This window comes from Solea solea, chromosome 7 (genome assembly GCF_958295425.1).
Source record: "Solea solea chromosome 7, fSolSol10.1, whole genome shotgun sequence".
NCBI classification, from domain to species: domain Eukaryota; kingdom Metazoa; phylum Chordata; class Actinopteri; order Pleuronectiformes; family Soleidae; genus Solea; species Solea solea.
In genome coordinates this window covers 27,383,757-27,411,275 of record NC_081140.1, presented here as the reverse complement: position 1 = coordinate 27,411,275, position 27,519 = coordinate 27,383,757, and the positions used below count along the sequence as shown (strand labels likewise).

The 27,519-nt window shown below is 38.1% G+C and overlaps 1 protein-coding gene across 1 annotated transcript; it reads right to left on the bottom strand.

Annotated features, from left to right (window-relative positions):
* Positions 1-397: 397 nt before the first annotated feature.
* On the bottom strand, positions 398-16,771 carry tada2a (transcriptional adaptor 2A). Its single transcript, XM_058632963.1, has 15 exons — positions 16,627-16,771; positions 15,459-15,565; positions 14,960-15,019; positions 14,784-14,875; positions 14,029-14,186; positions 13,343-13,431; positions 12,838-12,910; positions 12,676-12,739; positions 11,490-11,533; positions 7,041-7,151; positions 6,197-6,268; positions 4,736-4,868; positions 3,749-3,792; positions 2,088-2,167; positions 398-1,059 (listed from the first exon to the last, which is right to left on the bottom strand). The coding sequence occupies exons 1-15, from the start codon at positions 16,649-16,651 to the stop codon at positions 874-876; spliced, it is 1,338 nt and encodes a 445-aa protein (XP_058488946.1). The 5' UTR covers positions 16,652-16,771; the 3' UTR covers positions 398-873.
* Positions 16,772-27,519: the final 10,748 nt, after the last annotated feature.

Here is a 27,519-nt window from a genome sequence, read left to right as displayed (position 1 = left end):
TAAGTGATTGCAACAGGAAGTAGTGAACAAGAATAATAAAATGGACCCGGAAACCAGGATTTCACTTTTAACCCTCGCTCTTTTATTTTATATTTAATTCATATTATTGACTTCTGTGTCTATAATACACTGTGCAAAACAAATAGTTACCTTTATCACCTTAAGTACAAAAAGTGTCACCATTAAAATCCATTATAAATGGATTGTTCTTTTTTTTTTTTTTTCTCTGTCACTGGAAAATGTAATCATTTAATGTAAATTATTTTTTACATTAATTAAAACATTATGATGAATTAACGATTGCATTAAAGTTCTGTTTTGGTCCAAAGAACAGTACAAAACCACAAAATATTAATTTCCCAAAGATTTAAAACAAAAGGCTCAACGTAAAGTCAAGAATATTCAATGGAATCTTTTATTCTTCATATAAGTAGTGTTTTATTTTGGCCACAAACTTCACATTTTTGGATGTTTTGTTAAGCACAGACAAAGAAAACTGCTGGATACACTTTGTACCAATTCTTACCTTAAACTTAAAGCAAAATTTGCATTTTTTTCCCACTACTTATCAATTAATTGTGACCAAGAGACGTGTAAAACAAAGAATATCTAAATATTTCAGTCTTAATCAAGGCTTTACATTTACATTAAAATGTCAACACAGACAAAAAAACATTACTTTGTAAACATCTTACAGGAGAAATAAATACATTCTCGTTTTTATACGAGGTCCTGCTCTTCTGACAGACGACTATATGCCATTTTTAATAACGTTAAGACTCAAAATAAAGGCTTACGAAAGTTACAAGGTGAGGAAAAAAAATGAAAAAGAAAATCACTGACCAAATTCCTCTGTGTGGAACGCAAACGATCCTAGGCCTTCGTGATGCAGCCCTCTTTTATTAGAAAATCGTAGATTTTGCGTGTTTTGTTGACGTCGATCTTGATAAGTGCTCGAGCCTGTGCAAGCCGCAAACCGCCCTGACGCCGGCACTCATTCAGTAACGCCTGCTTGTATTCCAGGTAAGCGCCGGGCACCAGCCGCACCACCTGACACAACTATAGGAAAAGTTAAAAAAATGGCATTAAAACAACGTAACATACATACGGAAGAGTATTAGAGCCACATCAAAAACACATGAATTCTGAGATCAAAGTCAGAATTCTGAGATTGACTTTAATCTCAGAATTGTGACTTCCTTTAATCTCAGAATTCTGATTTAAATCTCATAATTCTGACTTTTTCTTAAATCTCAGAATTCTGACTTGAATCTCACATAATTCTGACTTTCTCTTAAATCTCACAATCCATGCTGTCTTTTTTTCTTTCAATTATTATTATTTTTTATATTCTAATACTCTTCCATACAATATTTTAAAAAACAACAGGATGTGTGTTTTTTTAAAACATATTTTTCCCCCCAAATTTGAAACATTTTAATTTAAATGCTCATAATTGTGCCGGGTTTTGTGCTGTTTTTTTTTAAGAAGCTCTATTTATTTTGTCAAGCATATTATTCTAATAAAAAAAGAAAGTCTACTACAGTGGTTCCCAAACACTGGGTCACGGAAGATTTTCTTCGGGTCCCTAAAAGAGATTTCTTTTCAACCTTTTATTTAGGATTCATGGTTTTTAAAAAACTGACTAAAACTAATGGAAGTTTTCCATTACTTCATATTAATTTTGAAGAATCACATTTGAGCCAAATCATGTTTTAAAAAGCTCTATTAATTTTGGTCAAGCATTTTATTTTAAAGCTAAAAAAAACTTTACTTTTCTCTTGTCTAGTTCAGTGGTTCCCAAACACAGGGTTGGGGACCCACAGATGGGTCGTGCTGAAATTCTCCAACCTCTTATTTACAAATCATGGGTACAAAACTGGTTAAATAACATGGATAGAATTAAAGGAATCAGCAACAAAGTATTGTGACTATATCTGATTGCTTTTATTTGTGGGTTAGGGTTAGTGGTTATTCACCACTGTTAAGAAAATATTGGGAGTTAGCTCAATGTAAAGAGCAGGATGTGGTGCAAACTATACGGTTGGGGTCACCACAGAAGAATAGCAGATGAATAATATCTGTACCTCTTTCTCCCGCTCGTTGAGCTTCTCTGTCCCCGGCAGTCCAGTCAGGTTTAAAGGTGGAGCGCTCCGTCTGCCCGTTGCTGTGAAACACAAATTCAACAAAAGTCAAACAAACACGTAGGAGCTCAGTGTCAGTTCTCACTTCAGACGCCATAACAGTAGCCTGACAAAGGGCATCATTTAAATCCTTTGGAATCCTTGGAAGAGACAATGGAACAAATATTTATATCGTGTTTATGTGGAGGGAGTGTCCATTCCATGCTCTGCAGATTATTAAAAGGTCCAGTGTTTATTATTTAGGAGTTATTGGCAGAAACTGAATATACTACCAATATGTATATTCGTATAAGAACTGTTTAGTTTTTAGAATAAGCCTTTCCTGTCTTTGTAAAGGTATTTTAGGCAAGGGTGGCCGCCACGTCTCTGCAGCACAGCGTCCAATTTGAAGCGCAGGCTTACTGCACAAATGAAGACGACGGACATCCTTTTCTGGTATATAAAGGCCACCGTAGTTTTCTGATGCAATTGGGAAAGGGAGGATTACATAATGTAGGAAAATAATATGAGAAATTAAGTCGGACTGTATAATTATAACATAATTATATTATAGCTGTTGGAGCTTCCTTCTGTTGTCCATGATTTCCCAGTCAGGTTATTTATTCCGCCCTACTGTGTGTTATGAACATCCTAATGCTAGCAACTGTTATTAAAATTAAAATTGTTAATAAGTAATGAAGGGGGATGGTGTTTGAATTTATTTGAACAAATTACAGGTCATTATAACGTTGTTCAGCCTTGACTTTTGAAGAAAATGAGAACCCCCAGTGTGTTGGAGGCATCGATTTCTAAATTTGCTCATGTCTAACCCTCAGCGTTCACGCATATTTTTTACTTTTTTTAAGTTCTGGCCACAAATTCATTATATTAATTAATATATAGGGATGACGTTGGTTACGACGTCAATTAATTTAAAATGAAAGAAATACAGATGGAACATTATTGGCTCTAAGAGGAATTGATGTTTTATTTTTTATAATTTTATGTTTTGTTTATGATCTGGAAAGATGTTGGATAAAAAACTCAACTGATTCAAAACAACAAAAACAAAAGTTTAAATGCCATTTATGTGGATTTGACATTTGTGGCAGTCAAGGTGCTGAGAGGGAGTATTAAATATTACACAAAAGCAAAAAACGAGTGTTGTTGATAATCAGTGATATAAATTTCACAAAGTCAAGTACTTTTTGCTCAGGTGTGTTCATATAGTCGGTGAAAACTTAAAAAAATGGATACAAGACACTCTATATAAGGGAGCGAAGATAGAAGAGGTTAGCTGAATTCCTAACCTACCTCCTCTACTCTCCTCTGTAAACTGTATAAAGTACACATACAGTATATCATCCTCTCTTTTGTATTTGATGAAAATGAGCACCAATACTGTGGTTCACCGTATACAGGTATCTTTACAGCTGTGTTCTAAGGGTTAACATATACTGTAGACTCTTTGTACTTTTATCTGGAAAACAAGACAGACGTCTCTCCACTTTGGCGTCTGGGCCTTAAATTTGCAGTTTAGTGTCTGTTGTGTATTTATGGAAGGAGCATCTGGAGCCAAATCAAAGACAACACAGCGAGAGACAAATGGGAGAGTTGCTTCGTACCTGACACTGTTATTGTTGTCACAGCTGGAGTGATGCCAGCGTCACTGTAACCAGAAAGCAAAGTGTTAGCATCTCTATTTACATATACACACACACACAGCATCTCTTTTCACAGCAGTATCATCAAGACCCACTGCAGCCAATATTTTTTGGTGGAAAAGTAATTAGAAGATCTTACGTTGCAGTAAAACGTCTAAAAATACAGCAGGGACTGAAATAGACGTTTGATTCACTGTGATCCAAATTACTATTTCATCTTGTGTGAATGAATGTTAACTAGGGCTGCAACTAACGATTTATTTTTAGAATTGAGTAATCTGTCGATTACATTCCGAGATTAGGACATGTTCACATTCTGAGATTAGAAAACATTCGCATTCAGAGACTAGAAAATATTCACATTCCAAGATTAGAAAACATTGGCATTCAGAGATTAGAAAATATTCACATTTCGAGATTAAAAAGTGTTCGCATTTCGAGATTAGAAAGTGTTCGCATTCCGAGATTAGAAAATGTTGGTTTTCAGAGATTAGAAAAAATTCACATTCCAAGATTAGAAAAATTTCGTATGCCGAGATTAGAAAATGATCGCATTCTGAGATTAGAAAACATTCACGTTCTGAGGTTAGAAAATGTTCACATTCTGAGATAAGAAATGTTCACATTCCGAAATTATAAAATATTCACATTCCTAGATTATAAAATATTCACATTCTGAGATTAGAAAACATTCACATTCAGAGTTTAGAAAATATTCACATTCAGAGATTAGAAAATATTCACATTCAGAAATCAGTGTTTACAAAATGGAGCAAAGAAATCAGAAAATATTCACATTTAAGAAGCTGAAAAATCAGAAAGCTTGTATTCATTGTAAAAAACAAAAAAAAAAACTCTAAAACCAATTCATTAGCAAAATAGTTGGCGATTAATTTAGTCGTCGCAGCCCTAACATTAACAAGAAAGTAGAAAAGTTTCCAGTCTCACATGGCCGCCTGTTTGCTGAGCCACTGCTGACAGGCTCTGCCATCGTGGATGTACTGCAGGACGTCACACAGCATGGTCCTCTTCCTCCGCTCGTCCTCACGCATGCGCTTCGCCCGCTCGTACACTTTTGCACCTGGAAATGTCAAATCAAGTCAACTTTATTTCTACGGCACATGTAAAGACAACCAGTGTTGACCAAAGTGCTTTAAAGTAAAAGGTACAACAATTCAATTCAATTTTATTTGATTTGTATTGCGCCAAATCATGACACACATTATCTCAACAACAAGGGTTAGGGTTAGGGTTATAAAACAAGATATACTGTCTTTATAATTTTGTACTGACAAAACGAACCCGGTCAAACGATCGCAATGTTAATACAGGAACGTAAGGGGATTAAAGTTCTGCAGTGTAGGGAGGAGCCAGACCAACAGGTGTGCTTTAAAATTTGACAAACAAATCAGCTCCGTCATTAAAACAAGCTTTTATAAACTTAGGCTTCTAGCAAAGATCAACGGTTACTTCCCTCCAAAAGGGAAAGAGTAACACCTACAACTGTAACAGCTGAGCCAAGGTTACAAACTAAAAATGAATTATAATTAGTTTTAATTAGATTTTAGAGCGGGTTTGCTAAGTTTTGAGTCAGGTTTTTTTTATTAGTTAGTTTTAGTTTTTATTCATTTTAGTATTTGCCAGGTGCAAGATGAAAAAGGTGATAATAAGTATTGTGTCTCAAATACAACCTGTGAAAAAAAACAAAACACTTTATATTATTATGTATGAAATAAATTTACAAAGACGAAACTAAGCACATTTTCACTACAATTGTAGTCAGTTTTATAAACACACAATTCAGTTTCAGTTAGTTATTTTTGTCGCAGCTAAGCGGAAACGTGATCATGTCACCGCTAATACTGAACTCGCTCCACTGGTTACCAGTGTGCTCTGGGATTGATTTTAAGCTCTTATTGTTTGTTTTAAAATCCTTAAATTGGCTGACACCTCAGTGTCTGGCTGAATTTCTATACTCCAGTCTTAGCTCACAAGATGTTTTTTTTGGAAAAAAATTGTGTAAAAATGGATCCTGAAAAAAAATATCGTAAAAACAGACCGCAATTTTTTTTCCCTAGAAACAGCCCCGAAAAAAAAATAAACTGAAGACCAGAGGTGAGTGAGCTTTTGTGGCAGCAGCCCCTCAGCTTTGACACATCAGATGTGTTCCGACTCCTAAGAATTTTAAACCTACTTTTTGTCCTTGGCCTTAAATTCTTAAATCCCTTTGCTGCTTTTATGCACTGAATTGTTTCATGTTTTGCTGGAGACCTGTTAAACCTCTGCTGCTGCTGTAAATCATAATAATCCCAACAACTTTAATGTCTGACTCTGAATAAAGAACTAAATGTAAACACCGGCTTTAGGCAAAGAGTAGCTTTTAGGAGTGAAAGGTCAAAGTGGACTCACTGCAGAAGGACTTGATCCCGGCTTTTCTGTACTCCTGCAGCCGGTGGATTTCCCGCCTCAGCTCAAACTCCACTGAAAAAGAAAAGAGGCAAGGATTAAAGGAAAAGTCTGCATATAAAAAAAGAGGAGGTAGAAAGAGGAGAAAGAGTGCAGCCTCAAACACATCTAGCACAGTTCAGACACTGACAAAATGTGATGGAGACAGATTGAAACGTGGAATAATAACTGGGTCATTGAAATCCTCCTGTTAATCTGAAAATCTGCACAGATTTACATCGGTATTCAGTTTTGAACTTTGACAGTTTCTGTTTGTTTCTAGTCATATTGACGTTGTCTGTAAGTTAGCTGATGAAATGAGGTTGCTCATTTACTGTATATAAGATACTGTAGATATATATGTATATACGTATACATATATGGTTTTAATAAAGATATATGTATATATATCTACATACATATACATATATACCTTTATTAAAAACATTACTGTAAACGGAGAAATATTTTGGTTTTTGTTAAAATATTGAAACCCTTTAAAATAACTCAAAGTGCAGGTTAAAATTTAAAGGTCAGACAGTGTCTCAACATCCTCCAATAGAGTTTCAGAATTGGACAATTTTGTGGAGATTTATTTCTGGAACCCAACGTTCAGTGGTATTTCAGTTCAGTGACTGTGTCAGACGGTCATGCAGGGAGTACTGAAGCTATGAAGTCAAGGAAAACGTCATGACTGAAGATACCAAACCGTGTAGAGTCAAGCCAAGTAGAACTAGAACTGCATTGTGGAAAAGCGACATGAGAGTGTGTTTGTGTCCCTGCGCCGTGAGCTCGTCCAGATACTAACGTGCGTGACTCTCGATGAATTTGTCATGTTCAATGGGTCCGACCACTCTGGCAAATCGTCTCATGACGTCGTAAAGCTCCTGCACCTCCTTTGGGTAACATCGCTCCAGCACTGACAGAAACAGAGAGAGAGAAGAGAAGAGACGTGAGTCAGCAGCAGCAGCAGCAGCAGAGATAATCAAATTTAAAAAAAAAAAAAAAAAAATGAAAAAAATCTACCTCCTCCACAAATATATTTTATACATTTTGGTGCTGGTGTACATTTGTTTAACTTTCACTCTTTCATTCGAGGCTTTGAATTGACAGCTGAGGTTTACAGGCGTGTAAATATTAACGGCTCCATCATCGCAGCTCTTTCTGAGGCCGCACTGAATTTATTATTATTTATTCTTACCTGCTATATTCACCACCAAATATTGTGTTTATCTGTGCGTTAAATCCAGCCCACTCGCTCTCAGCGCTCCCGGTGTGGGTTCCACACTGTATGTATAACACGTATGAAGCAGTGAATCAGAGCTTTCACACACAGCGTTCTGCTTCAGCTCCCAACGTCTTTCTGTGGTGATAACGGCTGCTAGTTTTGGTCTCTCTCTCTTCGAGTCATCCTCATTGATTTAGCGTCTGTTTTCTGACTGAGCCAATTAAACCGCCGGCTCCTGACTCATCTCATGTCATTATCCTTGAAGATTTTGACATCTACTTCTTCTTAAAACCCACTTTAACTGTGTGTTCTTTGGTAAGAAAACACTAAAGAGCACATTTATGTATTTTGACTGCTGAAATGTTTGTGTAAAATGGTAATTCATTGTGTTTTATTACATTTTACAGCTATAAAATAGTTTTAGTTTTATCATTTGTTATGATGGTGCTTGGTTTTTTCCCCCGACAAAAGAGCTACTCCTTTTTTAACAGCAGTGGGAATATGTATTGTTAACTTCCTTTTTCTTCCTTGATCTGTTCTCTTTTTTAATATTGTTGTTGATTTTCGGAAGCGAGCGTTCTTCTTCTCCTTCCTTTAATCAATTGACAACTATTTTGACTGGGGCTGAAACAATTATCGTCAACTATTTTGAGGATTCATTGCTTTGAGGGTTTTTTCATGATTAAAAAACAGGTTTTTCCTGATTTTTCAGCTTCTTAAATTTTCTGGTTTCTTTGCTCCATTTGACAAAAAAAAAGAAGACATTTGAGAACATCATGATTTCCAGGTTCAGTAAATACTGATGTATGAATGTGAACATTTTCTAATCTCAGAATGTGAACATTTGCTAATGTCTGAATGTGAATGCAAACATTTTCTAATCTCAGAATGTGAACGTTTGCTAATGTCTGAATGTGAATGCAAACATTTTCTAATCTCTGAATGTGAACATTTTCAAATCTTGGAATGTGAAAATTTTCCAATCTCTGAACGCCAACATTTTCTAATCTTGGAATGCGCATATTTTCTAATCTCTGAATGTGAACGTTTTCTAATCTCGGAATGTGAATATTTTCTAATCACTGAATGTGAACGTTTTCTAATCTCGGAATGTGAACATTTTCTCATGTCTGAATGTGATTTCCAGGTTTGATAAACAATGACTGGCATTTTCCTACATTTTATTGACAAAAGAATACTCGATTAAACGAGAAAATAATCGACAGATTACTTGATTCTAAAAAATAATCGTTAGTTGCAGCACTACAAACAACTACTCGATTAATCAAGATAATAACTGACAGATTATATCCTAAATTGCAGCCTTTGCCATTTGTTGTTTTGTTTTAAAACTGGGATTTCAATTTGAAAACAACTCATTGTTCAGCCTTAGTCCAAATTATAATTTGTTTATAGTCAGTTTTTAAGATGGAAGGCAGAAATGAGACTGAACAATAAAGGCTGCAATGATGAATCACTTATTAATAAATTACTTAATCGTTCTTAATTTTGCAGCTTCTTAAATGTGAATATTTTCTGGTTTCTATGCTCCACATAACAAAGACAAAAACAAGACATTTGAAAACATCATCATTTGCATGTTTTTGGGAAACACTGATCAACATTTTCTGACATTTTGTGGCCCAAATAAGTACTCAGTTAATCCAGAATATAATCGACAGGTTAATCGAAATGAAAAATGTACTGTACAATGTGGCCACAAGTGTCCTGGTGGGTCAAGTTATTTCGTCAGCTCCCTGCGCACGTGTGTGTTAAAACAGCAGCTGACATTTCAGGCTTCACACATGGAGTCATGCCCTTAACAAAGCTCGTGAACACACAAACAGTCCACATCTCTAAGGAGAGACTAAACACTGCTGAGTGGTTTCATACCAGCACAACAACACTGTCTGCAAACAAAGGCGACGGTAACACACACACACACACACACACACACTCAGATTTGAATCATTTAATGGAATAAACGCTGACAAGACCTCAGACTGAAACAACACCAGCGCTGGTCAAATCTGCCTCAGGCACTGAGACATGATACTGTCAGACTCCCAGCCTCTCACACACACTGCTTTCTATTAATGCATGCCTCACACACACACACACACTGTGGAGAGGCACACTCTTTGACAGTCTCCATGACAACCAGTCTGCAGCTCCACAGCTAATCTGCGAGTTCTCTTTTGTCTTGAAAGAGAGATACGGAAAAGGAGGTGAGAGGGGGAAAAAAAGAGAAAGAGGTCTGAGTGGAGGAGACATAAATAAAAGATGACGGGAGAAGTCTTAGACTCTGAAACCGCACACGGTTTCGCACAGATCAACACGAGGATGTGGAATGACGAGCGAAGTTTACGACCATTTCTATGCAGATTTTACCCTGTACGTCTTTTTTTGGTCTTAAAGGGTTTTTTGCATGAATAAATATGACATAATTCCAAGAAATGTCTTCAAACACACACAAGAAAAACAACACACGACCTCAGGTGCTGTAGCATATATGCTGGGCCTGTGTGTGGCACTGTAACGCACATAATCTTATGTAATCTCCTGTACGTAATCTTAACTTGAATGTCTTAATGGGGGGCGTTCCTTGCACAGTGTTTCGAAGACAAATGGAACGCACTAAGAAGTTTGTGTGCTGTCCAAAAACTCCAAACAGAAGATGAAGAGGACAACAAAGATGGCTGTCACTTCTCGATCTGTTTCACTGTTAGTGGGGCCCAAAGTCCACGAACGTCACTGTAAGTGGGGACCAAACTCCGCAAGCTTCACTGTCTTTGGTCCCCAGTAACAGCGACATTTGGGGATATATTTAGAATCGCTTGGGCCAACAACTGATCCCAATAAATGTATGTATGTTTTCCCCGGCTTTTATTGTCTAAAATTAATATACATAATAAAATAGCTGTATAGGGGGCGCCAGCATAGAAGTCAAGAAAGTAGCAGACTATTACTATAGTCTACTGTATAGACTAATATACAGTAGTAATATTACTAATATGATCAGTAGACCTTTACATGTTTTGCCGATGTACGATTTTAAAGTTCGTCCCTCGTAAATAGTCACATTTCACACATGTGTAGAACAAATTGAGTTTCTGGTAGCGATCATGATGTTATCATAGCGACAGTGAATCCAAGAGTAAGATGAAGAGAGAGAGAGGTGGAGATATGATTTTTAGGTTTACAAAAATAAGCTTTCATGTGGATAAAAAGCCATAAAACTCTTTGCAGATCCTCCTAAAACTCTTTCTTGTGAGTATGAGCCCTAAATCAAAGACTTTGATAGTTTAACTGGGTAAATCCATTCTTAGCCCCTCCCCCCTACTCATTATCTCCTCTGACCTCTGAAAAAAACCCCAAGAGATGCCAGGAATCACATTACTGAACTCACTGTAATCCTACCTGTAACAGGTGGACCAATAAAAGAAGCCAAAATTAAAAGTCATCATAGCAGGAGCAGCGATCACACCAGGAACAGTTCAAAGGGAAGCACTTAAAGTGGTGACACGAACAGGCCTCGTAAACTATTCTCAGCTGTGATCGTAAACACGAGCCCTATCACGTCTTTAACACAGAGTTGGTTTTAGTGACAGTCATGCTCTCTGTCTCCATCTGTCTCTATCAGTGGTACTGCAGCTTCACAAGAGGAGTCTTTCTGTTCTTCTTTTCCACTTCATTTTCCTCATCTTGTCGTGTTGGAGTGTTTTTAAACTGAGGTAAAGACATCTTCAGGACAAAGACAGCTCACCAAAGACCTGCTGTTAAAGCTCACCGAGGGTTTTTATATATTCTTTTTAGTTTTTACCCCATCATGTTCTCAGCCACTATCTTCTAACACATGTAATATGTGTATTTGATTTACAGGCCCTTTCACGAAGGTGGTTTTGCTTGAGTTGTTTGCGTCCATGGTAACCCCAGAGATCTGACTGGTAGATATCAGATGCCTCACTGAGCTGCTATGAATTCTGCGGCAGACGAACAAAGGCGTCGTGAGTTTCGGGTGAGACTTACTCTGGAATTTGCGAAGGTTGATCAGGCCGTGGTCTCGGATGATCCTGGGAGAAAGACGGAGATTTGAAAATTCATTAAAATGCAAATGAATACTCTGATTACTGTGACGCTGCTAAAATTTAACCACTGGCATTTTCCGTCGGCAGTTATCTCGGCTGTTACAGTCTCGAAAAGTCATTGTGACATTTGAACACAAACTCAGACAGCAGTTTATTAGGCACACCCAGGAGTTGGTTTTATTTTTACTGAGCTATTTCTATCATTTGGTTTCCCTTTTTATTTAAAAATAAACTTGCTGTTTGACAACCAAAAGAACAATTATCATTGTTTCATCTAAAAAAATTCAATGCATACCTGAGGAAACAAATGTCCTTTATATACAGTACATGTATAATTTGGCTTGACACAAACAAAACTGATTTTATTTGATTTAGAGTCCATTGTTGAATTGGTTTACTGACCTCAATCTACCATTTAGTTTCACTTACAACCGTAACACAAAGTAGTTCAACTGCACCTTAAACACTTGACTGTACAGACTGACGTATGACGACAATAAGAGGTAAAATAAGGGTCTAAAATTGAATAAAAAGATTCAGAGCTGTTGGTTGAGTGTTTGTTGACACTCACAAGCTTGAACAAAAACATAGGTTAATTTTGGTATGCAAAATGACAAGTTATACAATATAGCTATAACATTTTATGTTAAATTTGTTTAATACTCAAATCTCAGAAGCTGAAAACTAGTTTTAATTACTAAAGGAATACACTCAAACTGATTCTGCAATTACTAAAAGTAGTTGTAATCAATGAATCATTGCAGCCCTAATGCAAACCAACAGTCTAAGAATGTTTTACCCTTTCAAAATACAAAGGGAATCTGATAAAGTCCTTTAAGATAAATATCTATATTGTTGAATTTCCAAAATATTCAAAGTTTACAGATGCTTTATATGATAAAAAATATGCAAAATCTTAAATATGCAAAAACACATTAGGAGTCTTGTTATTAATACAAAAATAATACAATTTAAATTGATCATGTTCATGTATTTATTCAACCTGAGAGCAGAACATGAAAGCTCCAGAAAAGTCAATAAAAGAAGTTTGTGTGCCACCTACAGACAGAACAGAGACATTACACGTAGCTGAGTGAACACAAACTGTAGAAATAATCATGACTTACTTCTTCCTCCGCTGTCTCTCCTTTAATCTTGAGTGATAAATATCAACCACGGCGAGTTTGAGAGCTGAAATAAGGCGACAAACGAGGAGGTCATTAAGTCGAGTGCCTGTGAAATCTTTCATTATTTAAAAAGGGAAAATCAGTGTAATGACGCCGACTCACCGCGGAGGACGTCCGAGTCGTCGTCGACAAAGTCGATGTCTTTCAGATCCCACTCGGCGTAGTTGTCAAACTCCTGTTTAAGAAACAGAACCGCACGTGTTTGTTTTCTATTTTCTCAGTTCACAGCTATCCAGGAAATCAAGGTAATGTCTCAAGAGTTACCTTGGTTTTGATTTTATGGAGTTTTTTATTCATATACACTGTAAGATTAGGAACAAAAACCTGTACTTTATTGTTATTTATTATAATCTTTCTATGCTTTATTGTTATTTATTGTATTCTATTTGTTATCTATCTATCTAGACAATATCTCAAGAGTTACTTTTTGATTTTATGGAGGTTTTTAATCCATATACACTGTGAGATTAGGAACAAAAACCTCCAACCACATTTTTTGCTTAGCAATGTAATTTTTCACTGTATTGTTTTGGTGTGTGTGAAGACAGGGGTTCAAGTGGGGGGGGGGGGCTTGAGGGGTATCCACTGACGTTGAGGACATACTGACCTCCATGAAGTCAGCTCTGGCAGGCATGTATCCGGCCATGTCCCGAGACAGCACCGAGTCAAACGTGGGCCGAGGAGGATCGTCAGTGGCTGTGACATCAGAGAGAGAATCACACACTTTAAAAAAGATAATCTGAAAACGAGACAGGTGCCATCAAAAGAAAAACTTCTCTAAAAGTTTGTTTTTAGAAAGAAGAACTCTCAAAAGTCATGTATCAAGTCTTTGAGTTTCCACAGTAACTGCTGAACGTGAACAAGACGGAGACGTTTGGCCAAAAACAGTGACAGATGGAGCTGAAGCTGAAGCTGGCGAGGAAAGTTCCCAACTCACCAACTGTTCAACCATCAGGACTTAACCCTTCTACACCTAAGCCTCCAAATGTCCGTCTGCACTTTTTTCTTTTGCTTATTTTAACCATAAGAAGGGCCAGAAAATGTTGTGCTTTTGCCCATTTTTCCAGAATAACCTTCAATATGTGGCTGTTAGTTACAATTTACTGCTTTAACACACAAGCACCAGATTTTGTGTGTTAAATTTGAACAAAATAAATAAAAATTTAAAATATTTGTTTGAGTCTTTGTCTCACACCCTCACTCTGAGCCATTAAAGCACAACATAAGGATTTATTTTTTTGTTGTTATTACATGTGCTGAGAAAAGATGAAGGCGTGTGTGTGTGAAACTGACGTTTGAAAGGAATAGCGCCCTCTGCAAAACGAGAGTCTTTCGTCTTCCTCAGTCCGAGCAGAGTGGAGGAGAAGAGCGGGTTGTTGATGAAGTTCTTCATGTAGTGGCTCTCGCATTCCTCTTTTGTTTTCGTGCGCATCTGATACGCAACGTCCTGCCTGAAAGTAGAAATGGAACAAGTAGATTATTATTGTTTTTTTTTTTTTAAGACAACACAATAGCTGTGCAGGGAAATTTGCTGAGGTTCGAAGTAGGGATGGGCATTCGATTACATGTTCTTAATCGATCATCGGGAGAATTAACGAACAATTATCAATTAATCATTAATATTTTTACAATAAAAATCACTATTTATAGGCAAAAAAAAAATCACTGTTTATAACTATAGCCACCTGATCATCATTCATTGTAGTTGCAGTCAGTCTACGTATTATTTATTTGTTTATTTATGTCAACCGTGACCCGCCCGAAATTCATCCAAATATTTTTTTTTTTACGTCTATGTGATCGACGAAATTCTTAATGATCAATTAATCAATCGTTGATCAATTATGCCCATCCCTAGTTCAAAATCACTACAAAACAATAATTGACATCAGATTCAGGGATTTTTCCAAGAACAACCACTTTCACTGACCCATGTCTATTTAACCTTCAAGGGCCTTTTTTGCAAGCTCACAAACTTTCAAGGATTTCAAGGACCCGTGGGAACCCCGGTGAACTCTGGAGTGAAGATGAACAAACACACCACTCACCAGTTTCCAAACCCACAGTCCATGACGGCCTCCAGCAGAGCCATCTCCTCCTGCGCCGTCCACCCAGGCTCCAGGACGGGGAAATCTGAAGTCTGTATGAGGACACGACAAGTGAGGACACACACTCAAACTGTGTATTGTGTGTGTGTCAAAAAGACACATGATTTGTTACCTACCATGATTTCATATTTGTGATCACTCTGGTGCTTCTTGTACTCGAATCCTCGCGTGAAACACTGAAATTAAAACAGTTGTTGTTGTTTTTCATTCAAACTGAACTGAGTCTTGGTCACATGTTAATGTGTATTTGTATGGAATTAGATTTGTGTCAATATTTTCAAATAACATTTTTTAAGAAGCAAAATAAATATTGATTTAATCATTCAAAAATATTCTATTTTATCATTTGAAAATACACTTGTTCTCTGCACTCCTTTGTGCTCCCTCACTTGTTCTTTGCGCTCCCTATTGAGCGCAAAGAACACTGCAGTAGCCAATCAGCAGGCAGCTTCCTAAGGCCCGCCCACAAAACAAAAAACCATGGTGCGCCAAGTGTATTTTCAAAAAATAAAATACAATATTTTTTAATGATTAAATCGATTTCTTTTTGCTTCTTAAAAAGTGTTGTTTGAAAATAATGACAAATCTAATTCCATATATTTGTCACTGACTAACCTGGAGGCAGAGTAAAAAAGGAGAGGGTCCACATTCGGCACACTTGATGTATGGCTCGGTCAGATATGAGGAGCAGCCTCTGCACGGTGGTTTATCAAAGGGATCATCTAAAAAACAAAGTGATTGTAAACATGAAACATGTGATTGTAAACATAGTTGTTCGTTTTTAGTGTGAATATTTTCTTCAGTTCGTTGTTCCACAGAACAAATAAATCATTAAAAACTGAATAATTTTAATTTGTGGACAAAACAAGACGTTCGAGAACATCATCATTTAAAGGTTTGACAAAAACTTTTTTAATGTTTTCTGACATTTTATAATTGATTATGACAATAATCATTAGTTGCAGCTCTACTGGCAACCACTGTGCCAAATCTTATACATAAGTTTATGTCTGACTTTGACGTGAAATGTACCTTTTGTGAACCACTTTTATTCTGGTTTCGTGAATTCACACAAACTTAGGAAGGGAGAAACATGAATACGTGAGAACACTGTTTTCTCTGGCTTTACACTTTACTTGTGTGATGTATTTGTTCCTCATCAATCTGAGCTTACATTTTTTTGGCAAATTTCACACTAATAAATGCACACAAGAAGCGACATTTAATGTTATTACTTGACATATTATTAAGCAATCTTGCGTTTACTGTTTTATTTGTTTATGTATTATTAACCCATGTGTTTATTGTGTTATGATTTATTGTTATTCAGTTTTTCTTTTACATATCTTTGTGTTGTCCTTCTTAAATGATTTGAATGTTTTCTAATTGCATGGGATGTTCTGCCCTGCCTTTGTTACTGTTTGAAATACAGTTTATACAAAATAAATAATCAAAATAACCTCAAAGCTAGCTGAGCTAACGTGCTATCGCTGACGTTTAAATGTTATGTTTGGACTCCACTGACATTAAGACACGTTATACAATAATTTGAATACTTCAGAAACATTATATGTTTAAATGTGTGTGAACACTTTAATGTGAAAAAAACACACAGCGAACGTTTAACTGTCGCTACGACACTAACGTTAACGGGCAGCTAGGTTAGCCGGGAAGAGGCTAATGCGACTAAAGCTGCGAAACACAGAGAGAGAGAAAAAAAAACGTGTTTAAACGATAAAGCTGACAGTTCTGCATCAGTCTGTGTGAACACGTTAATACTTACTGCCAAAAGACGCGAGTCTGTCCATGACACGACGTTGTTTCCACCAAAAAAAGATTAAAAAAACAAACAAACTACAATGGATGTTTTATTTGGATCAAATCTATTTCTCAAAGAGCGCAAGTAAACCTGCAGAGGAAGACAAAGCTAGTCGAGTCCAGATCGATGGGTGGATGGACAGCAATATGGTCCAATACCGCCACAACCAACTGGTATGGATGTCAGCGGTACTGCAGGCACGAGTGACAAATATATAAATGAATAAATTAATTCAACGATAATTGTAGTCATTCATTCATTCATTCATTATTTTATTTATTTATTCATTCGTTTGTTATTTTTTATTTATTCATTATTTTTCTTTCTCATATCTTTATTATTCATTATTTTTATTTATTTATTCATTTCCTTAATCCCTTTATTTATTTGTCATTATTTTTCTTTCTTCATTATTTATTATAATTATTAATGTATGTATTTATTCATTCATATGTTATTTTTATAGATTTGTAGATATTTTTTGTCATCCATAGTTTTTAAAATGTTGTCAAAAAATAAGTTTTCTTTGCAAAAGTTCCACATCTCATTGTTATAATGATCTAATTTTTTCTATTCACATCACCTGATAACATTTCATATAACATAACATGTTTTCTGTCGTCTACAAACTGAACACCTTTCTTTATGACGCCTCGTTGTTCTGCACAAGAATATATTTTAACTGTGTTTGTCCAAAGCTTTTATCTCATTCGTGTGATTCATTAATAAAATTATGTAATTTATAAATTTCCATCATTTCAAGAAACAAAGGCTCTGCTGTTGTTTCCCGTCACACCACTGGGTGTCAGTGTTGCACCATTTTGTTTGTAGAAAATAATGGAAGTGTTTTCTTTGTCCTCCTGTGAACAACATCACCACCACCTGAGCTTTTTTAAACACCAGTGTTTGAATCATGACGTTTCTGCACAAAAACCCTTTTCTTTTTTTATTCTTTTACATCTTTTTTCCTTCATAAAAATTCTGAGCGACGCCCCCTGAAGTGTCGTTCCCTGCATGAAACCTTGAAAAAGACTCGTTCTAATGCAGTAAATGTGTGATTCCTGGTATTTTCCAGTGTCTGTGTCCAGTGTTTGGCCCCTGAGATCGAATGTAACTCCAGCTGCTCGAGGACACGACCGTGACTTCACATGACGGGAATCTGGCAGAACCAGTTTGTGAAAAAAAAAAACCTGGCTTTCATAAAAAATAAAAAAACGTCATAAAAAAGGTGTGAAATGAGCCTCAAACATGAATGTTTTTTATTTGATTGGGGTGAAATGACTTGATTTGATTGAGCACGGATTGATTTTTTTAAGTGCCTGTACCTGGTTAGTATTAAAGCTGTAGTACGTAACTTTTTTTTGTTGTTGTTGATGTTTTTATTCTGCCTCTGTTTGGTCTTTAGCAACATAAACAATGTTGTGTGCTGGACTTTTACACCATTAAATAAAGCACATGAGATATGTTTAATGAGGTTTACTTTCCCCACAGACTATACATTAAACATATGAAATAAATAAGACAGACATTTAGAGATTAAAGTAAACATTTTGACTTACGTTTGTGACATAGAAAGAACTAAACTTTGATATTTTTGTCTGACGGAAAAAAACAGTCATAAAATCAGACTTTAATTTCTCATTAATGTTTTTAATTCTGCCTCTGTTTGTTCTCCAGCAACAGAAAACAGCCTCTGCCAAGCAAAACTATCAGCCCTGCCTACCTGCTTTATTTATTCATTTTAAGGTTAAATGAAAGGGTTTTTTATGCAAGTTAGAAACAATGACACTGACCATAAATATGGTAAAAATTCCGCTATAACACAAATAATTAAGGCTTAAAATTAAAGAAACATAATCTGTCATGTGCATATATTTTTTGGACCAAAGTGCTTCACAGAGTTGAAGTTTTTTGACAAAAATTAAAAACAATAAACAACAATAAAAACACAAAAGTAAAATAGTACAATTAAATATACAGTATTTACGTTGGCTGAGAAAGTTTGTCACAGGCACAGGCCAAGTGACATTTGTCACAAGTCCGACTCCAGTCCAACTAAGGAGTAATCAGACTATGAATCACATTATCCAGGTATATTAGTCCGAATAAGACTAGCTGGATTTTAGTCAGACTAACGTGTCTTAGTCTTACTAAAGTCGGACTTTTAACAATAAACACTGGGTGTTTCATTTATGTGAAGCTTTCAGGGTGTGGTCTACTGTGACTATGAATTACATTATCCATGTATGATAGTCCGACTAAGACTAGCTTGATTTTAGTCAGACTAACGTGTTGACATGACATTAAGAGAACCGTATTGTTGTCTTAGTCTGGCTAAAATCGGACTTTTAACGTCAAACACTGAGTGTTTCATTTACATGAAGCTTTCATGAAGCCACAGTGGCCACTGTGGTCACTCCACAGTTTTGCCGCCCTGGCAAAATAACAAATTCTCTCAGAAAATTTAAAAATAAAGGGAACGACATATGGGATTAAAAGTGTAAACGTGGTCTTTTGTGTAGAAAACCCACTGTGACATTAGTGTTGCTCAGATGTGGGACCCGGGATTTGTCTCTCACCTCTGGGGACAAACAGACCTGGAACAAAGATTGTACCCAATAAAGGGACAGTTCTACTTTTCCCCTCACTGACTGTGGGATTTTCCACATTTCTGCCACAAGCAGTTTGTTTTATGACCCTGTGACATTCATGTGCCGTTATGATGTATGTGTGTATAAGAAGAGGAAGTTATTTCTGTGTGTGTGTGTGTGTGTTTGTGTGACAGTTGGCAGTGTGAATGAAGACGTCCACTTTAACGCAACGTTTCGCCCTGACACTCGGAGCAACTGCGGTCATTTATCATGTAAACTGTTGTTTCTGAGGCAAGTTCACTGGACGGTTAAATATACACAAAATCAAATGTTACAGTCGCAGTAATTCAATCCCACGTAAGCAAACAATTACATTTTTATTTATAATTAGACCAATTGGAATTTCTGAAAAAATATATATTTATAAATTAGTCCCACAGGGGATACTTCTACTAGAAACCTTCCTAGAATTAGGAGCAGCGGGCAGTGATGAGGCTTTTCCTCCCGCAAAAGATCGCATTATTGAGGTACAAAAATTTCTTCAAATCTGAACTGGCCAAATTTTGAATAAAATAGGCTAAGTTCATAAAAGTGGTGCAAAATGACTTTCACCCCAAAAGGTAAAACCGGGTAGGACAAAGCCGAAACTAAGTTAATTGCACCAAACTTGGTGAAAACGTGTCACGGCCCAAGACGAACAAAAACGTCCATTGCAACGGCCTCAACTCAACTCATTTGGAATTTCGCTGTCCATCTTGGCGATTTGCACGTTTCGTAAATGAACAAACTTGTCCGAGTGCGATAATTGTAACAACAACAACAACAAAAAACATTAGTGTGCTTATGTATACTAGACACGTCAAAGATAAAGAGTTATCGAAAGGTGTTGCAGATTCAAAAGGGCGTAGCCACAGCAACCAATCGCAACTGTGGCTCGGAAGATCGGAACTTTGGTAAATTTCGCCCATCATAAGAAGTGGCTAAGTGGTAACTCTGCCGTACATTGACCATTGAACTGCTCAAACAAAGAATCCATCCTGAACACATCGGCAGGCCACGACCTCCCAACAGGAAGTTGGCTATCCAAAACAGGAAGTGAGCTGTTAACTTTGCTGTGACGTTAAATCGATGATTTTCTTTACAGACAGCTGTTTACAAACCTGAGTTTCTCCCCAGAAATGGTCGTCTGACGGTGAGAAACAGTGGCAAACTCATTCTTAAGATGTGTTAAACTTAGGTAGATTAAGGGGCTAAAAGCTGTGTTTTTTTTTGTCATTTCTTTTTCTGTCTGGCTCTAAAATGTTGGCGTCAGTGTTAATAATATATGATGTCATTGCTCAGAAACATTAACGGATTAAGGGAAAACTTAAATCATACATCTGGACTAACATCTGGACTATATATACTCATAACGGTGGTTCCCAAGGTCTGGGTCGGGACCCACAGATGGGTCACAAGAGAGTTTTTTTGGGTCCCCAAACAACTTTTTATTCAAGATTTATGTGCATATGCTTTAAATAACATGCCTGAAATAAAGTTGAGTTCCCGTTTTGTAGGTTTTTGGGAAACGCTGCCTCATACAACCAAAAACTGAAACTAAACGTGTCATGAAATCATTCTTGAGAGAGAGATTAGGCAAAAATGCGATATTAACACGTGCTTAATTTATGAAGAAATTAAGTAATTGTGCGGCAGAGTTGTCGTGCGTGTGTGGATATTAACGTTTCCCAGGTGTCTTCTTGTGTTGTATTATTACTTAAGAGCCTTAATCTTGTTTCCTAACATTTCCATGACAGGAGCAGTTTAACTCTTTTTATTTTCCCTGCCGCTGCGGCGTGTGCCAGATGCCCTCTCCTTTCTCTTTCTCTCCACAGGGGGACGGGCCTCATATTCAAATCACAATCCCAGCAGCTGGACGGTGTTTAGGTCGCAGGAAAAGGAGTGAGCTGGGACTAAAGACGACGTAGTGGGGGTGGTGTGTGTATAATCTGGCACACGTCTAAGAACAGAGAGACCCTGAGGAGCTTGGTGTTCGTGCAGCTCTGGGGGTTTGTCTGCTCTTTCATGGCTGCTCCTCTAGGTGTGAAGGCACAGACGTGAGGCTGGAGGAACAGCAGGTCGTCTGCCCACAGACGGCCGTGACGCAGCAGACGCACAACACGTCGGGCTGGCGTTATCTGTCTTTGTTGCTGATTCTGGATTCTGCCTGTGTCCGCTGCTGTTATACAGCGTCAAATGAACTCACAGAGAGAAAATGTGCTTTGATTTTATAAAAACCCTCTTCAAATCCCCATGATCATGAAAATCAGGCCAGCTGGATTTATTTTGATTTTATGACTGTAGAATTGGATTGGATCTGGATCCTGCAACCTGGTCCAACGAGGACACAGAGAGAGAGAGAAAAGGAAGGGAAGACACAAACTAGGGAGAGATAGAGACAAAGATTAATGACAATAAATTCATACCTTGAGTGTGAGAGAGTGAGTGTGAGTGCACCACAGGAATTCACCCAGCAGTCCAGGTCTATAGCAGAATTTCAATGAGTGCCCAGTAAAGGGTTAACACTAAAGGTTGCAGAGCCCTGACATAGACACATGATGTAAAGAGAAAGCATATTTTCAAAGTGGAACTCGGAGAAGAACTTTTTCAAACATGGGCGTCGATGAAACGCCATCAGGTTTTCGTCACCACGTGAGCAGCTGTTACACTTCATTTGACGCCAGTGATTTACACGCAAGACCCAAGTAGCAGGGCGTTTATCAGGGTGAGGATCCAGATTTCCCTCTATAAATTAATACAAACATACGAATCCCACGCAGATGTGTCACGCACGGGTTGATTTTTGTGGGAGCCAGAGGTTTCCCCCCTCTTCCCTGTGAGCTCCCGTGGTCACCTTTGGTGGCGGCGACGTTGTTTTCCCCCCACGGCCAAGGTAACATCGAGGCGTCAGCGCGGGGAGAGTTCAGCGAGGTCAACAAGTGGGTGTGGAATATAAGTGTTTCCCACGCGGAGTCGCTCGACAGGCAAAGCCCTGAGAAAACATGTGTCAGTGCAGTGTGTGTGCGTGTGTGTGTGAGAGTTAATTCAAACACTGTGTGGAGCAGGACAACAGGCAGAGGAAGTTCTCAGATTACTGAGGAAAAGTTATTTAAGCTTTAGAACACAGAGAATTTAGGCTGCTTTCTTTTTCTATTACTATATTATATCTGCTATATAGAGTGTATTATATCCTTTTTTTTCCAGAAACACAAACTACAGCCACTATAAACTATAGGTATATAAACACACCTGAGCAAAAACTACAGCACTTTTTCAAAATCGGATTGAATTTGTGAAATACGTTATGAACAAAAAATAAAAGAAAAAAAGGGTCTATTTTTGTGACTTCTGCACAATTATCGCTACTCATAACACGTAAGACAATATGCCATCAATGCACAACATTCTGGAACCGTGCATAAAGAGTGTGTTGGGTGCACATGGACAGTGCATGCGCAGACTAAACTTCCGCCCCATCAGTAGGTGGAGTAGCAGAAAAAACATTTCAACAACAGAAGAAGTAGTCACTAAGGGTGCACTTCGGTCTGCATGGCAGGTGCGCAAAAGTATACCAGGGCTTTAAGGCTCAAAACAACATTTCACTTCTGTGGTCGTGAGAGGGTTCCTACAGACAAACTGACATGACTTAGTAGTGTTGCGTAGTAGCGTCGCGGAGCAGTGTCGCGTAGTAGTGTCACGTAGTAGTGTCACATAGTAGCGTCACATAGTAGCATGACTTAGTAGCATGACTTAGTAGCGTCGTGTAGTAGCGCCGCGTAGTAGCGCTACATAGTAGTGTGACTTATTCGAGTTACGTAGTAGCGTAATAGCATTATGTAGTAGCATCACATAGTAGTGTGACTTAGTAGCATTGCATAGTAGCGTTACGTAATAGCTTTACATAGTAGCGCCACGTAGTAGCGTCACATAGTAGCGTTACTTTCTGTAGTTATTTACTATAAAAACAAGTAAAGTACAGATATGTGAATTTTGTAAGGCTGCAATCAACCAAAGATATTCTTGGCGACTGAAGCCCTTTATTGGTCTATTGACCAATAAATCGACCAGTCGACTAGGAGTTTACAGGCCTAGAATTATGTACAGAAGTACAGTATTTTAACACTGGATACTGGACACTCTCAATTGACCGTAGTTGTGAGAGGGAGAGTGGACGGTTGTTTGTCTCTATGTGTGTCCCTGTGATGGACTGCCGAACTGTCGAAGGTGTGACCCCGCCTTTGATCCTATGTCAGCTGGCATTGGCACCAGCGTACCCCCCCCCCCCCCCCCCCGTTAGAAGATGAGTGAGTGAATACTGAGACTCATAACTCTGCTGTTCAGTACCTGAGTGAAGACATACGTTACTACTTTTACACGACTACAGGGGAAAGGAAATGTTGTGAGAGCTGACGGAGGAGATTTCTGTGGCTGAAACAGGGAAAAAACATGACCACACACACACACTGAGAACTGTACCCCACTGAGGCCAGACTGTGGCTGGAAAGACAGATCCCCATGTGAACCAGTGTGTGTTTCCTGTGTGCCTCTCATGGCAGAGTGGATCTCCCACAACACTGTCAGAACACATCATCTGCTTCCACACTCTGACCCCCCCGGTGTTGCCGTGGACAGAAAACCACAGTCCTGTTGCTTTAGTCCTGCAGCTGGTTCAGGCTGCGCAGGTCCTGAGGAGTGCTTCCAAACAACAATGCCCCCCCCCCCCCCCCAGCTTAATCTGTGGGGAGAATTGTGACGAGTATTGTGCATTATCTACGGTGGCGTTTGTTAGAATAGACAGAGAAAACAGCCAGAAAAAAATGCTGCTCTGTTGTAGCTGCAGCTTGAATGGTGTGAAGCCCTGAAGCTGCAGCTTTTGTTTTCCTATGAGAATAATAGTAACCTCAGAGTGTGACTGCATGACCTCAGTGTGGAGAACCCCATAATAACCGATAATGTCTTAAAAAAAAAAACATACAGCCTAGTTTTAACCACGGCCAAGGATGGAATGTTTTCACATCAAGTTTGTTGTCTTTCCATTATGGTACAGTACGGTTTGGAATTGTAAAGCCCTGGGTCAGGCTTGCGTTTGGACTGAGAACAGTTTACCTTTACTTTAGTGGCGTTACGTAGTGGCGTTACGTAGTAGTGTGATGTAGTAGCGTTGCGTATTGGCGTTACGTAGTGGCCTTACGTAGCGTCATAACGTAGCGCCGTTACGTAGCGGTGTTACGTAGTGACGTTACGTAGCGGCGTTGCATACTGGCGTTACGTACTGGTGTTACGTAGTGGCGTGATGTAGTAGCGTTTCGTAGTAGTATGACATAGTAGTGTTATGCAGTGGCGTGACGTAATGTCGTTACGTAGTAGCAATACGTAGTGGCACTACGTAGAGGCGCTACATAGTAGCATGAAGTAGCGTGACTTTGGACCAGTGTGACGACATTAAACGTGAAGACAACAATGGAGGACTCTTTTTTTCCTGCTTTGTTTGTCTCAACAAGACGTTAAACTTTATAAACTAAACATTTTTCTGTTGCCCAATCAGCGGACTGTCGTAACATGACTGTACCATTATAATCTGGTGCCATTGAATGGAGCGGTTGGAGCTGGAACCAACTTTTACCCCCGATACAAATGGATAGATTGGATTGGACAAAAAGTAACCTCCCTTTTAGTTTTTATAAATAGAAAATCCAGTGATGCCACAAAAACACAAACTTCGACAGTGTGGGTGTTAAAAAATGTGCCGCGTCATGACTTCATTCTCCCGCGGTGGTGGTGGTGGTGTACCCTGTCAGCTGAGAGTGAAAGTGTTTCTCGCTCATCACCTGCTTTTTCAGAGGTGAATGAATGTTGAAGCCGAGCACATGTAAGACGCCAATGGTTGCCAGAGGTCAGAGCAGGAATGCCATGGCAACAGCGCCTCACACACACACACGCACACACACACAGACAGAGATAGAGACAGAAGCACATTGCTGAGTTGTCGCCAGGCTTCACACAGCGTCGAGGGTTACGACCCGTCTGCTTTGCCACTTTCTACGACGCGGCAGATTTAAGTGTCACTAACTTCAATTCACTGAGGGTTTTCTCCTTCCTGTGGGACAAAGATCATTGGAGAGGATTAGCCAGCTGTTGTGTGGCGGATATTTGAAGCGTTTTTTTATTATTATTTCTTTTTAGTCTGCAGGTGTGACATTAACAGTAAAGGGAAACTTATGGCGAGCTGCTCTCCACCTGCAGGCATTAAAGGCCAAACAAAGGTCAAATAAGGTTCATTTATATATGATTTTAAGGGAATAACCACCAAAATAACCACAGAAGCCACAAATGTTGTCTAGACTGTTTTATGATATGAAAGAAAATAGCTTAATCCTGACATTTGAGAGGCTGGAACGAGAGGAAGTTTGGCTCTGGGATTAAAAATCCTTTAATATTTATATACGTTATTAACAGCTGTTCTTTACCTACAGGCATTAAAGGCCAGACAAAGGTCAAAAAAGGTTAATTTATATATGATTTTTAAGGACATTTTGGAAATAAAATTGCAAAATTAGAATATTTATATACTGGATTCGCATGTGTGTGTGTTTTCTTAAGTACTTTTCCAAAAATGACCACAGGAGCCACAAGCGTTTTATGATATGAAAGTTCTGAGGAGCTGGAACAAGCAAAAGCTTGGCTCTGGGATTAAAAAATCCCACTTTTATTTACTCTGAAGTCTGTCTGTCCTCACTAAGGACATATGAAGTTACACAGAGTCTGTATTTAAAGCCAGGATTCTACGTTTATGACCATTTCATCGACTGAATGATTTACACACAAACACTTCAGTGGAAAACAGAAATAAATTAGAGTTTGTTTGTTTTTTTCCACAAACATTTCTGAAGTGAATTAAACATGTATGACACATTTTAAACATCGATTCCACTGCTAGTTCATGTGAGGTGACTTAAAGCTGCAGTGCGTCATATCTGTTCATGTTATTTGTGTTTTCACTCAAATTCTGAACCGTTTGTCTCACTTTACGACCTCAGTGTCGCCATTGCCTCCGTATGCTGAGACCTTAAACAAATCACTTCCTGTGTGCAGCAAGAGAACAACCCGAGATTTAAACACCTCCTCTATAATCGGTAAATTTCCATATGCAGTTAAGTAGCGCTACAGTTTTAGCGACACTGTTCATTTGTCCCAGTATTTAAGCGCTAGCAAGAAAACCAACCTCCACTACACTAGGTGGCGACATGCCTCCTTCCAGCTTTGTCCATTTAGTGGGTGGCTAGTTGTTAGCATGTCAAGCACCACCAACATCTCTGCTAGAAATCTTTCTAGAATTAGGAGCAGTTGGGGGTTGGGTACTTTGCTCAGGGGAACTCCGGCCCTTTGAACCGGCAAATATCAAATATCCACTTAATGTTCTTGTCCAGGGCTTGGGATCGGCACTCAGAGTTACCCTGGATTTTCACCCCGTGTGTGAAATCTCTAAAGACATGATGTGTTCTTATTGAATTAGCTTTACTTGGTATTGAATTGTATTGAATTGAATACAATTGAACTGAATCTACATTGTATTTACAAACAACACTTTTTAAGAAGCAAAAAAAAAAATCGATGAATCATTTAAAAAAATATTGTATTTATTGTTTGAAAATACACTTGTTCTTTGCACTGTGGTTTTTTGTTTTTCTGGCAGCTTCCTAAGGCCCGCCCACAAACAAAAAAACCATGCCGCAAAGAATAAGTATATTTTCAAACAATAGAATAAAACATTTTTGAATGATTAAATCTATATTTTTTGTTGTGTTGTTTGAAAATATTGACACAAATCTAATTCCATATGTTCTAAGTGATATTTGGCGTCTGATTTTTTAGTTAATTTTCATTGACTTTTCATTCATCTCCGTCTACGGCACATTGAGATTTTTCAGGTCCTAAAATGCCGTCTCTGTGTGTACGGGCCCTTAGAATTAATGTCCAATTAACCCAATCAATAGGGAACAACGAGGGGATTGGGTGCCTTGGTCGGGTTTCAAAGTTCCTTTTCCACTCTGGCCCAGAGGTGTCAAACTTGCAGGCCGTGGTCCACATGTGGCGCCCCCAGTATGCTATGCAGCCGACCACCAAGATATTAGCACATTAGCTTCCTTTGTGTTTTAATTACAGTTGTCCACGTTATTATTTACAGTTTTCTTTGTTTTTGACATTACTAGATTTATTGTGAAGTAAA

Coding starts and splice junctions, on each gene's coding strand:
- tada2a (XM_058632963.1), bottom strand. CDS start 16,651: ATGGACAGACTCGCGTCTTTTGGCA. Junction 14,876..14,959: donor ATCACAAATATGAAATCATG/GTAGGTAACAAA, acceptor GTCCTCATACAG/ACTTCAGATTTCCCCGTCCT. Junction 3,793..4,735: donor CTCAGCAAACAGGCGGCCAT/GTGAGACTGGAA, acceptor TTCTGGTTACAG/TGACGCTGGCATCACTCCAG.